The 13003-nt window shown below is 49.1% G+C and overlaps 1 protein-coding gene and 1 long non-coding RNA gene across 3 annotated transcripts in view; one reads left to right on the forward strand and one right to left on the reverse strand.

Moving 5' to 3' along the window:
* The first annotated feature begins 1868 nt into the window (after window positions 1-1868).
* Window positions 1869-8109, forward strand: LOC140632281 (uncharacterized). The gene is made up of 3 exons (XR_012029807.1): window positions 1869-2510; window positions 6529-6688; window positions 7891-8109. It is a non-coding gene; the product is annotated as an uncharacterized lncRNA (long non-coding RNA).
* Window positions 4224-13003, reverse strand: part of FGF18 (fibroblast growth factor 18) — a 37495-nt gene continuing 28715 nt past the window's right edge. The window contains exons 5-7 of one of the 2 annotated variants that reach the window (XR_012029806.1): window positions 8776-8864; window positions 7726-8066; window positions 4224-4695 (exon numbers count right to left, since the gene is read on the reverse strand). Coding sequence is in view for 1 of the 2 variants with exons in the window: in XM_072824157.1 (XP_072680258.1) it covers window positions 8598-8864 (267 nt within the window). In the remaining variant the exon portion in view is untranslated. Of the gene's footprint in view, window positions 4696-7725; window positions 8865-13003 lie in introns of those variants that run through there. The other variant, XM_072824157.1, reaches the window with a different exon arrangement.

Genomic DNA, 13003 nt, shown 5'->3' on the forward strand with positions numbered 1-13003 from the left:
AACGGTGCAAGGAGGAGGGAGGGCGGCAGAGAGGCACGACCTGGAGGTCTATTAGTGCTGGTGCAGATAGGGTGAGCGTGAACACAGATGTACGTGCGCCGTGAAGAAGGGCCATGCAAAAATGGGGGCCTACAGAAGCCACAGCCTTAACTCTCTTGCCTCTCTCCCCTCCCAGTCACACCTCCCACCACTGGACCTCACCTTTGCTGGCTCCTGCCACACCTTCACAGGGTTTTGTTCCTCTGTGCCTTTGCGCTTGCTCTTCCTTCTGCGTGGGCTGCCCTTCCTTGTTTTGCAGTTAAACCTCCACTCAGATTTCCAGTCTCCTGATCCCTCACTCCCCACCCAGTTTGTCCCCTCATGCTCTGAGCATCCAAAACTTCTGAGTCTCCACCTACCCACTCTTTTCTCACTGCATGATGGTCCTCTTGTTCGTAGCACTCAACTGTGAGCTCCCGAAGGGCCACCTCTTAGGGTCCCCACGGGGGGCTATGTTGTGGCACCTCTGTATTCCCAGCTGCAAGCAAGCCAGTGTTTCCAGACTGAGACTGTACTGTCTCTCTGTGGGTGCCGAGTGCATGCATTGGACTAGAATGGGGTCTTCACATTTTTTTTTACTCATAAAACCCATAAGTAATTTTGAAAATTATATCTTTTCAGTAGAATCCATGTCACGCACAATTAAATTCACCTAAATCTAATAAATACTCACTGAGAATGAGTAAGTGAATAGGCAGCAGCAAATAAGAGATATACAAATAAGAGATCTATAGTAGCCAGTAATCTTTCTGCAAAAGTTAAAAGGAAAATATTTCCCCTACAAGTCTAAACAAATGTTCCAGAAAATATAAAGCAATAACTTCCGCCTGATACAAGATCTTTTACTCAAAGATGGCCTGGAGGAAGTAAGCGTGGAACATTTTACCTCCTCCTACTTGATTGGACAAAATACTCCACAGAGACATGGACCAAGAAAAGAATGGATGGGAAACATACCAGGTTCTTTTTCATTGCTGAGAGCAGTGGCAACATAGCAGGTACACTTGTCCCAAACTTGTATTTCCCAGAATGCTTTTTCCAGGTTGTGAATATTGTCATTCTAAGATGGCTTGGTAGATAGATAGGTAAATAGGCATAGGTAGATGGATGAGTTGATGGATAGATAGATAGGCAGGTGGATAGACGGATGGGCAGATAAGGAATAGAACTTATCCATGACTTTGTGTCTCCTGAATAAGATACTTCCATTACCAATATTTCTTTTCCTTTCACAAGATACTCCTTAATAGGGGATGGGTTCTAGAATATTTGGGGAATAAAAGAGGAAAAGTAACTAAAGAAAAATTGCCAGTATACCCCACTGTGCAATATACCTGTGTTCAGAATAACCCAACATGGACCAAAACAAAATGCACAATTTGCCCTGTGACAGAATAGACAAATATTAAGACAGGGACAAGCACAAAGACTTTGCCCAGATTCATGGTGCCGTGGTTAAAGGGAGTTCCCCACACTAGGATCCCTTCAATGCATGATCTGGAGTTTCCTACTCTCCAGATAATGGTCACAGTTGAGATGCACGCAGGGTGAGAAGCGCACCTCCTACCGGAAAGTGCAGGAGGAACTTTGTAGAAAGATTGGGGTAAAGGGGAGCCTGCCAACCACAGGAGCATCCCCCAGCAGATCAATCTAGGGGAAAGCACTCAGGAAAGTTGATTTCCTCAAGATGATAGTACCCATGAATCTCTTGAAAAGCCCTTGCATAGCCTGGGGTGTAGTGTCCCCAGTCTGAAGTCCTGGATGGGAACACATAGCATTCAATGATGGGTGGAGAGAATGAGGGTAAGGCAGGCTAGTAGTTCTTTTTTTTTTTTTTTTTTTTTTCAGGCTAGTAGTTCTTAAAGAATCCTAGGCCAGCAGCAGCAGCAGCCCTTGGCAACTTGCAAATTCTTGGGCCCACCCCCAAGCCTATTGCTGCGGAACTTACAGGAGTGATGCTCAGCTATCTGTATCTGAACTAGCCCTCCTGGGGACTCTGATGTACACCCATGTGGACAAGCACTGGCATTGACTTTTCTGGCTTTTGCCCCTTTTCTTCTGGTAAGAACATTTCCACATTCTTTTGGGAAACCACCCCTTCTTTGACTTGCAGACCTTATTTTTGGGTGGATTGGCCCATGTCTCGCCAAATCCAGCTCCAGGATCCGGCCATGACCTACATCTGGCTACTTTAACTATTCTGTTATCCTGATCACAGTGATTGGCTCAAGGATATGCAAGAGAGAGAACTGATCCAATGAGAATCAGTCCTGGGACCTTTACTGGAGCCTCTGGGAAAAGTATGTTCTCTTTCTTCTGAAGCTATTAAGCCAGTAGGATATAAGCCTGGAACTACAGGGAAAGCCCTCTGGAGAATGAAGCCAACTCAGCAGAAAGCAGAGAGTAGAAGATTGCACTTGGATCCAGCTTTGCCTGAAGCCTGATGCCGGTACATTCTCTTACTGGCTTAAGTAAGTTTTCATATGTTTCTGTCACTTGTAACTGAAAGAATCCCAAATAACATAGGGAGAGAAGTAGAGCATTGGGAGGAATGGATAGGTAAGATACTAGAATATAACAGACCTAGTTTCAAATCCTGGCTTCCCTAGTTAATAACTATGCGACTTTGAATAGGTCACTTCTCTGATCCTCTAACCTTGTTTAAAACAAAGGTGACGCTAACTCCTCTGGATGCTGCTATGTGGTGTAATAATAGTCCTATGCAGGATCTGGGAGTCAGATGAACTTGAGCAGATGAACTTGAGACTGAGCTTCAGTCTCCTCTTTGGTAGGAAGCAGATAAAAATAGCTATCTCAGGCAATTATGGTGGGAATTAAAGAAGTGGGTAAAATGCCCACACAAAGCTGGTGCTTAACAGATGACCATGAGCCCTATGTGAGGCGGGCAAATGAGACTTCAGTCTGTGACAGACTTTCAAAATCAGCCAGTGCCTCTGATCCACCCCAGGGGGCAATCCAGGGCCTGGCAGCCTCTGAGTGGTCAACCTGGGAGGTTGGAACCTTGAAGGAGTAGCTCCATCCACAAGCAGAGGAGGTGGGCAGAAACTCTAGCAAGTGCTAATTAGGTCTGAGAAGCTACCAGAGGAAGGGGAGGAATGTCTGGCTGATCACTGGCTTGCTCTGCAGGAAGCCACACCACGGGGCTACCTGCCACCTTCCCTCCTGCAAGAGCTGGCAACCTCAGCCAGGAGGCCAGGCAGTTCTGGGACAGGACAGCCGAGGGTGAGCCTCACCGACATCTGGTCCCAACTCCTCGCATAATGTTTGTAACAGATCCACTACCTAATTGCATGGTTGGGGAGCAGCCTTCACATCTTATCACCTAATTCACTATTGTTTCTTTGGAAGCCCCAATCCTGTGCCTGGGAAAGGAGGGCTCTGCCCCTTTATGGGGTTTCAAGCCCCGGTCATCCCAGCCCCGTCTTGTTAGGCTCCAGCTGTGTGGGCAACTGAGGAGGGCATCTCCATCCCCTCCCAAACTTCCTGCATTCAGCCTGGGCCTTTACTGCCTCCCCTTGCCCAGGCTCACCTGGTTTGGTGAGAACACCCCCAGATACCACCTCTCCTGGGTGTCATGTCCTTCCCTCCCAATAGGGAGGGGCACTTTATTTCTCTTGCCTCAAGTTTTGGGGCTTTATTGCCCTCTCTACGCCCCACAAAGGGATGAAGAGGAACAGTGAGGAAGTAGTGGAAAGTGGAAACAGGGAAGCCCGGGTTCACATCTCATCTCTGTCACTTGCTACCGTGGGACCTGGGTCCAATCACAGTCTTCTACGAGCCATAGTTTCCCCATCTGCAAAACAGGCCTCCTAACATGTATCTTGCCAAGTTCTGATACCAGTGAAATGAGATCACAGTAATAGCTAAGGTAGCAAGAGCTCACTCTGCACCAGGAACTATCCCGAATAGGGCATGTGCACAGCTATGATCATAAGGGTCGGTCTAGGGTAGGTGCCCAATGAACTTCCCTCTCCTATGCCAGTGGGCAGGGAATGGGTGGCCATAGAGGGAGGAGGAGACTGAATCCAAACAATGCCCAAAGTTGGGGCAGGTAGGTAGAGAGAGTACCCTCATCCTTAAACCCATTTCTCTCCCTTTTGGGGGCCAGCCCTGCTATTTTTGCACGTTGGCCCCTTGAAATTCTAGGGTAAGGCTCCATCTTTACTCACTTCTGGCATTTGTCACATGGTACCACTATGGGGCTGAAGAGCAGAGGGGTAGGGGCTGGGACCAAGAAACCTCAGCCTTCTCCTCCCTGCTCTCTGCTTTCTTGGGTCAGAGAAGCAAATTTGGGAAGGATGCTAAGAGGAACCTGGCCAGCCACTGAACTGCCTTGAACTCCCTAGAAGAACTCTGACTCATTTCCCTTTGCCATATTCCACTATGTTTATTAATCACTATCATCACTATTCACTGGTCATCTAATGAGCTCTGTCATTAACTCACTGGGTGCCCTGGAGCAAGTCGCTCTTCCTGTCTGGGTTGTGATTGCTTCTTCTCTAAAGTGATGAGGTTAAAGAGAAATGGAGAGAAGACTGAGGGCAAAACACCTGCCTGGGTGTCTTCCAGCTCTTACTGGGCAGGAATAATCCCGAATTATTTACTCTGCTCTCTCTTCTGAACATTACATCGGCCCTGCAAGGTAAAAACAATTGGATTGATGAGGGAGACGTTCAAGGTCACATAGCTGGCAAAGCTGCCAAGCTAAAAATAAACTCAGGTGCCTTGGGTCCCTGGACTCTCTGTGACACTGACTTCGGGAAAGGGTCCAGGGGGTAGGAGAAGAGCTGTCATCAGGGGCCTGGGAATGTGGTCTATATCTGCCTCCTCCCTCTGGTGGGTTGGGAGATGATGGACACCAAGACAGGATAGGGAGGGCCTGAAGTGGGGAAGTCTGAAACCCTGGACAGGTGCCAAGAGCTCCAAGCTCTAGATCAATGACCTGGGCTCAAATCCCAGCTCTTTTATTAACTAGCCGTGTGACCTCAGGCAAGTGACTGTACTTCTCTGAGCCTGCTCCATAAAGTAAGGCTAAAAATGCCCACCCCAAAGACTGTGGGGTAGATTCAATAAGAGTGTGCTAGGTACATAATAGGTGCTCTGAAAGGTTTCCCTACTCAGCCTGACTGTGAAAACACTCTCTTAGCTCCATCAAGCGAGCATCCTAAGACATCATCCGTGGCTGGGAAATCTTCCCGCCAGTCCACTGTGCCTATCATTAACATAGTTCGCATTGCCCAGGAACTATCCAGGAAGCCTGTCTAGAGTAAGCAGAAGCGAGTTGCATCTTCCAAAGACAGGGAGTCTCTAGAGGAGCAGGAAAAGAAAATAATCGCCGGCCCCATTGCTCTATGAGATGGAGCAAAGGCAGGGTGCTGGGTGTGCGGGGAGCCCGCGGCCTGGGAGGCGGTGGGCAGAGCAGCAGCAGCAGGCAGTCCCAGGCTGGAAACTGCCGTCCTGCTCCACACAGTAGCCAGAGCAGTCCCCTGACAGTGTAAGGCATATCACACGTGGCTCCCCATCTTACTCTGAATGAAAGCCCTGGGGGTGGTCTGGCCCCCTCCAAAACTCTGCCTGCCCCACATTTACCATGCTCCACCCCCGGCCCTTCTTTATTCCATGATGGGCCTCCAGGCCTTAGTACTCTCTGTTCCCTCTGTCCAAAATGCTCTTCCCCTCCGTGTCTGCCTGTGCACTCCCCTGCTCCCCCCATTTCCATGAGCACTCTAGCTAAAACAGCATCTCCATTCCTTTCCATCCCCTCACCCTATTTTAGGATTTACCACTATCTGACATATTTTATACCTATTTGGTTTATTTCTGATTTTCTCCAGTGGAATGTAAGCTCCCTGAGGGCAGGGGCTCTGCTCAGTTCACTGCTGTATCTCTAGCCCCTAGAACAGCATCTGGCACAGACTAAACACCTATTGATTGGATGAATAAATAAATGATTGATTGAATTCTGACTCCACAATTCTCTAGCTTGAATTGCCTTGGGCAGGTCATTTCAATTCTCTGAAACTTTCAGTGCAAAAAATAGTGCACACCCATCTCATAGGGCTATTGTTTAAATTAAATGACAGAGTGTGAAAGGAACTGACACACAGTAGGTGCTTAGTAAATGACAACCACCATCACAACTACTATCCCCAAGGATCTCAGACTCAGTCACCCACTCCCTGAAGCCTTGGCATGTTGATGGTCTCTCTGAGCTTCAGTCAAGAGTACCCATGTCCCACATCGGGACATGTGATGGATGCCCAGGCAGGGCACATAAAGTCCCCAGCAGGCCATCTGAAACACAGTAGGCCCTCACCAAGTAGCAGCTACTACAACTCTGGAGAATGTAGAATTTGGACACCAGCCCCAGCTTTCTTAATCTGTGATCTTGGAGAAGCTGCTAAATGTTTCTGAGCCTCAGTCTCCTCCATCGATAAAATGGGGATAATGATAATATTTTCCTCACAGGTTGTTCTGAGATCACAGTGAGATCATGCATCTGAAAGGGCTTCACAAAGACCCAAGCAAACACGCTGTGACACGGGACAGGCTTCAGTGATGGAGAGAGATCCACATAATGCTGGGAGAAAGGACAGAACCAAGAGTTGTGCATGGCCTGAGCTCTGAGGTGGGTTGCAGAGGGAACACACAGGTCAGAAGCCAAGACCCGGTCCAGCCCCAAGCCCTGTGCAGAGAAGGTGTTCCACCCTCCTCTTTCCTTCCTCTCTGTAGGGCCTCACTGGGGACTTCTCCTGGCCGGTCTTGGCAGGAGGTGGTTTCAAGGGAGGCAGGTGACAGCAGCAGGACCCCACAGGAGGCATCTTCCTCTTCAGTCAGCCTCCTGCCCAATCTGCTTCCCACCCCAAGACTAAGCCAGCCTCTTCCCTACATCCCAACCAGGCCCTGGGAAGACCTAGAAGAAAGGGCCCCTGGAAATTAAAGAGACAGACTCCTTGCACCCTGCCCATGGGAATCTAAGGAGAGAAACACCAGGTCTCCATCCTACCCAGGGCCCTCTGACCCCTCCACCACCAGCCACAGGAGGAGGCCCACTGCTCCTTGCTCAGCCTGTGCTTGGCAGAAATTTGGATGCAGTCTCCATAAATGACTCAAGCAACAATCCCTAGACTGTAAGCTCCAGGAGGCACATGCTTCTTGGGCTGTTTTGATCTTTGATGAATCCCCAGGACCTATAACAGTGCCTGGCACTTAGTAAGTGCTTACTAAATATCTGTTGAATGAGTGGTTCCATCAATAAGTTAATGAATGAAGCAATGAATCAGTGAATCAGTGAAGTTCCCTGGAGGCCGGCACGCTTTTGGTATGTTTTTGGATAAATGCCCAGTGCCCGGTAGAACATGGATGCGGAGCAAATGTACGCGAACGTATGCCTGAATCAGTCATCCAATCAACGACTCGTGAGAACGTAATCTCTGTGAGGGCAAGGATTTCCAGAAGCAGAGGTCTCAGGCTGCATTCCCACAGCCTAGAGCAGTGGGTGGGGCACAGTGCGGTACATTGAGTCAATCAGTGAACGAATGAATGAAGGAGCAAACTAATGAGCGAGGCCCCAGCTCTCAGCACACCAAGCGCGCAGGCCCAGAAGAAGGAAACGCAAAGGGGCCCCCCTGCCCTACCTGAGCCCTACCCCCCGCCACCACTCACCTCATGTTTTTTTTAAATAATTTGTCGATTGTTTTTAATTGTTGAGGCAGTAATACTTGGTTCATGAAACTGCAATATACAGAGAGGTGAAATAAATAGCTTATATATATATAATATATATAATATAGCTGGTTTTAAAATATTCCCTTATCATTGGTGTACTAGGTCACGTGAGTCACGGAAGGTCGATAGCAGCATCCTCCAGAACTGCGAGCAATGCAGGGTCACTAGATTGGACGAGGCCGTCTGTCGTCGGAAGTCGAGGCGCCAGAGAATTCCGAGGGACACACCTTCCCTGCGCGGTGTCTCGGGACAGCTTGCAGCGGACAATAAATAAATGACTGCAAACCAGAGAGCGATTTTTGTTGGAGTTTGGGGCAGGGACAGGGGATTGGGAAAGAGGGGAGAGTCTGGGGGTGGGTACTACTTTCTCTTTTTTCTTTTTTTTCCCTTTTTTTCTTTTTTTGCTTTCTTTTTTTTTTTTCTTTTTCTTTTTTTTTTTTTTTTGCTTTCAGAACCTTTGGGAAAAAGGACTTTGGTTTCTTAAAGTGTTGTATTCCTCATTCAAAATCTCCTCTGGGCACAAGTTTAAAGTTGTCTGTTCCTAGAGAGAGACAAGCACCTGTACGTTGACAATAGTCCCTTTTCGTGAGTCTTTTGTCATAGACAGGGGGTTTCAAGTCAACAATAAAATCCTTATCACCCCCCTCCCCCCAAGAGTTTTGGTTCAGTTTTTGTCTTCTTTTAAACACAATGTACAAAAATAGAGCTTCTTCCTAATTTTTTCATGTAAAAATATTCCTCTGATGCAGTTCTCTGTGAGTGTGAGTGTGGGCCTGGGGACAGCCTTGGGGAGCTGCGGTGAGGCCAGCCTAGCCGGGGTGCGTGGGGCGGATCCGCCGGGACCTCTTGGTCACCGTGGTGTACTTGAAGGGCTTCTGCAGCTCTGCCTGTCCCTTGGGGTAGCGCTTCATGAAGTGCACGTCCTGCTGGTTCTCCCGGGTCTTGGGACCCTTCCGGGGCCGCCCCTTCTTGGTGAAGCCCACGTACCAGCCAGAGTACTTGGCGGACATCAGGGCTGTATAGTTGTTCTCCAGGACTTTCTCAATGAATACACACTCCTTGCTGGTGCCATCGGGCTGTAGAAAGCAAGAGAAGGAGGAGGTGAGAAGGAGAGGGTGGGCTATGAGGGGCAGAGCTACGTGGACAGGGTGTGGACAGGTGATGGAGGCTTGGGACAGTAGAGTAGGGGGCAGTAGAAGGCCTGACCCAAGTTTTGTCACCACTAATTTCACTTCCTGGATCTATGGAGTGGACTTGTCATATTGGCCCCTGCCTCCTTCCCTACCCACTAATTAGGTAATAGATTCCCACTGTCATTCAGGAATCCATCCCTTCCCCATTCACTACCCTACAGCCAGGGGCTTCCACCCCAACTCTACTAGAACAAGAGACCCAGACCTGGCCAATGAAACATTATTTCCCAGGACTCGTGCAGAGCTGGGTATGTGGCCTAAGCCATCCAATCTGAGTGTTCCTCAAGACCCTCGCATAATCCCCCCAAAACATAGGCTGCTTTAAACTTGAGGAACCCCTAAGGCTGAAGCATAGGCAGCTATCTTACCACCATGAGGAGAAACTCTGTCTGACAAGGCCAACACAGAGGAAGGAAAGCCAAGAGGAAGTGAATGAGAGAAACCAAGTTCTGGTCACATCCTTTGGGCTCTGGACCAAGCAGTATCTGAAGCTCTTTACCTCACTGTGATGTGAGCCAATAATATCTCATTTCCTTTAAAGTAGTTGAGATTATGTTCTATCACCTGCAACAGAAAGGAGTCCCTGCAGATGTGTACAAAACCTGTCAGCTACTCTACTGACACTCAACTCCACTGCAATATAGTTAAATTTAAATTACATTAATGTGGGATATGGTGCATTTTAAATGTTTGGTGTGAAGAGGGGTGGGGACCTCCAAGAGTAAGAGTTTTTGCATGGCCAAACTCCAAAGCCTATCTATGCCTTTGGTTCTGAGATTTCAGGCTCCCCAGCAGATGTGTGAACTCCCTAGGAGACAAGGGATGCCGGGCAAGGAGTACTAGATTTCGAGTCAGAAGATGAATCAACTCTAACACTTCCTTATGTGACCTCAGGCTAGTTAATTCCACTCTCTAGACGTCAGATTCCTCTTTTCACCAAACCGGGACAGTGACCCCTGCGTCACAGACATGTTGTGAGGAATGATACTTATAAATGACCCTCGTACACAGTAGGAACCTGCTAAATTATTTCTGAAGAGCAGGTCGTTCAGATGGTTCTGGCCTCTCTCCCTGGATCGGATCTGGACAAAGGACGGTGGGAGGCAGGGCTCTGAATCTCCTCCCTGAGACAGCCGAATCACTCCGTGTAGAAGAGTGGGAAGCACACAAAGCTGTAAGGCCTGAATTAGCAGCACTCGAGTTTCCAACTAACATCTCCAAATTTAGGCTGGGCCCACTCCTCTTTACGGACGGATGCCCAGCCAAGTTGGAAGCCCAGCGGTCTGGCTGTGCGTGGTGACTGAGGTGTGAGTTCCAGCCTTTTGTTTGAAGTGGAAAACAGGCTGGGGCTTCCAGGAACGTTCACCTTTGAGCGGAGGGCAAGCTTGCGCCCTGCAGACAAAGTGCTGAACTTTGCAGAAAGGGAAGGGCAGGGTAAGAAAACATTCTCTGGGGGCTGAGATCTTTCGAGGAGGTTGCACAGCAGGCAGGGGGTGGGGTTGGGAGACATGTGGGACCCAGAGGACAGTGTCTGGGGGTGGGGTTGAGCAGTGAGGGACTCTTGTGAGGGAAGTGGAGCATATGTACAAGGCAGGTAGAGGGGAGTGGTCTCTAGGTCTCTATTCCCATGGATAATTCTGGAAGCTGCCTATCCAACCTAAATCCAGGTGCTCTCAATGGGACAGTCACGGCAAACTGAACAAAGCCCATGCCATGGTTTTCCCCACTATAGAATGCCTGCCACTACCTGGGAAACTTCTTTCATCCTTCAAGGTCGAGCTCAGTAACCACCTCCTCCAGGAAGTTTTCCTTCACTGCCATCTATCTCCCTGGGCATTTCCTCTTCTTCACTTAAGCCTCCATTCAAACCTCCAGGTCTTACTGGGCTCACATACTCCATCTTCGCCCCTTGGCATCCCTTCCTCCTCCCACCCTCCAACAGAGCAATTCCATACCTACCTGCCTCCTCGCTAGCCCAAGAGCTTCAGGAGGTCAGGACTATTCGTCAGTTGCCCTCATGGCTCAGCATAGGTCTCGGGTACCCAGAGCATTTGTGGTTGAATGAATGAAAGTTCTGGGATAGAAATGGTGGCCGTGACCTTCAAAGGGCTTTCCTCTAAAAGAAAGTAGACACTGCCTCCCAGATCCCTGGCTAGTGTCCCAGAAACAGTCATGAGCTGTGGGAGGCCCTCCTGGGGGATGTGCTGAGAAAGGGGTACAGCAAGCAGAGGACCAGAGCTCCCGGCCTGGTGCACTTGGTCTCCCTACTAATCCACTCACTCATTCATTCGGCATTTATTGTTCGTCAGTTATAGGTCAGACATTTCCGCATACATAATTTCATTTCATCCTCTGAACTTCTCAGGTAGACCCTCCCTGCTAGAAGAAAACAGAGTTCAAAGAGGGCAGAAGGGTTTGCCCAAGGTCATGGGGCTTGTAAGAGGCACAGCCAGGTTTCAACATGCATTTGCCACTGCAGCTCATTTATCCTCTGTCCAGTTCCATAGAGGTCCGTGAGAAGAGACGGTGTGGAAAAGTGGGCACTGCCTATCAAAACATCTCAACTCCCCAAGGCCCATATAGCCACCATCAGCATGAAGCAAGGTCTTGGATGTGCAAGGAGTGTGCACAGTGCCTGGCACATGTGCTTCCACATGTCTGGGTTTACTTATGAGAGCTGAAATTCCCAGCACCCAGGAGCCCCTTGGGAAGAGCCATGGTACCCATGATGGTCCTAAGCTCCCCCAGGGACAGTCACACGGTCCTCCTGTGAGCTCAGATACAGCAGATCCAAAGCTAATGGCAGGCCGCAGCTGGGCTTGCCCATCACCTCTGCTCCTGACTACCTCTATGACCCTGCTTATTGCTTGCCAATATTTAAAAAGAACACCTGTGCTTGGGCCTCATCCCTAGAAATGCTGACGCAGTTGGTTCAGGCAAGGCAGACCATCAGTATTTACAGAGTGAGTGAATATCCCATTGCAGAACCTTGGTGATTAAATAGAATTTGAGCATCCCCCCCCCTTCCACTCCCTCCCCTCCCCACACACACACATCCAACCTCCTCCTTTCCAAATTGGAGTACTTTTCTTTCTATTTGATCTGAAGACTGAATCCTGACGACATCATTTGGCCCCTAGATCCCGTCTTACTTGAAACTGGAACTACCCCCTGGACGTTTTTAGTTACATGAGCCAAAAAATTCCTTTTCTGCTTAAGGGATTTTGAGTTGGGTTTCAGTCATTTACAACTAAAGCAGTCTTCACAAAGATGTGATGGTGGGCAGAAGACCCCTCTACCCTGAAAGGTCTGGGGCCCTGTGTTGCCTCAAAGAGGACTCCAGTGATGGCACAGGCAGGGCAGATGAGAAAGTAATCAAACTGGGTTGAATATTCAGAGACAGGGGAAAATGCCTAGCATGTAGTGCTCCATACTCAGCAGCTGTTTATAGAATGGAAGGATGTACTCCCTCCTGGGTCAAATGGATGTGGGGTCCAGAAAGGTGGTAAAAAGCAGGGAAGCTACCTGAATATGCAAGGGATTGAGGCAGAGCTTTCGTATATGATCATTACGGTCCAGCAGAGTTGTAGCCACAGCCAGGGGCCCAGAACATCTGAAAAGCCTCTATTGGGGGCTCAACGCAGGTGCTCCGCTGTGGTCAAAGATGTGCAAGGTTGGCACCCGGGGTCAAGACCACCCAAAAAAGCCATCCTGTTAGACCACTCTAAGGGAGTCAGAGCCTAAGATGAAGTCAAGGGTTCCCACAGGTGAAGGAGTAACTTTGTGGCCTGGCTTCAAAGGGGAAGTGAATGAACATTTTTCAGGTGCCCACCAAATGCCAGCATTATCATTGCCATTTTACAGATGAGGACATCGAGGCTCAGCAGTTAGGGCACTTGATGCCCTGTCCTGACATGAATAATTCTGGCTGTGGGTTAAGACAGATGGTAGATGGTGTGGTCCCAGCGATGGGTTTTGAGATGGATTGGGGGTGGAAGACTGGGGATGCGCTGAGGCAACAG

This window comes from Canis lupus, chromosome 4 (assembly GCF_048164855.1).
Source record: "Canis lupus baileyi chromosome 4, mCanLup2.hap1, whole genome shotgun sequence".
In the NCBI taxonomy this organism is placed as follows: Eukaryota; Metazoa; Chordata; class Mammalia; order Carnivora; family Canidae; genus Canis; species Canis lupus.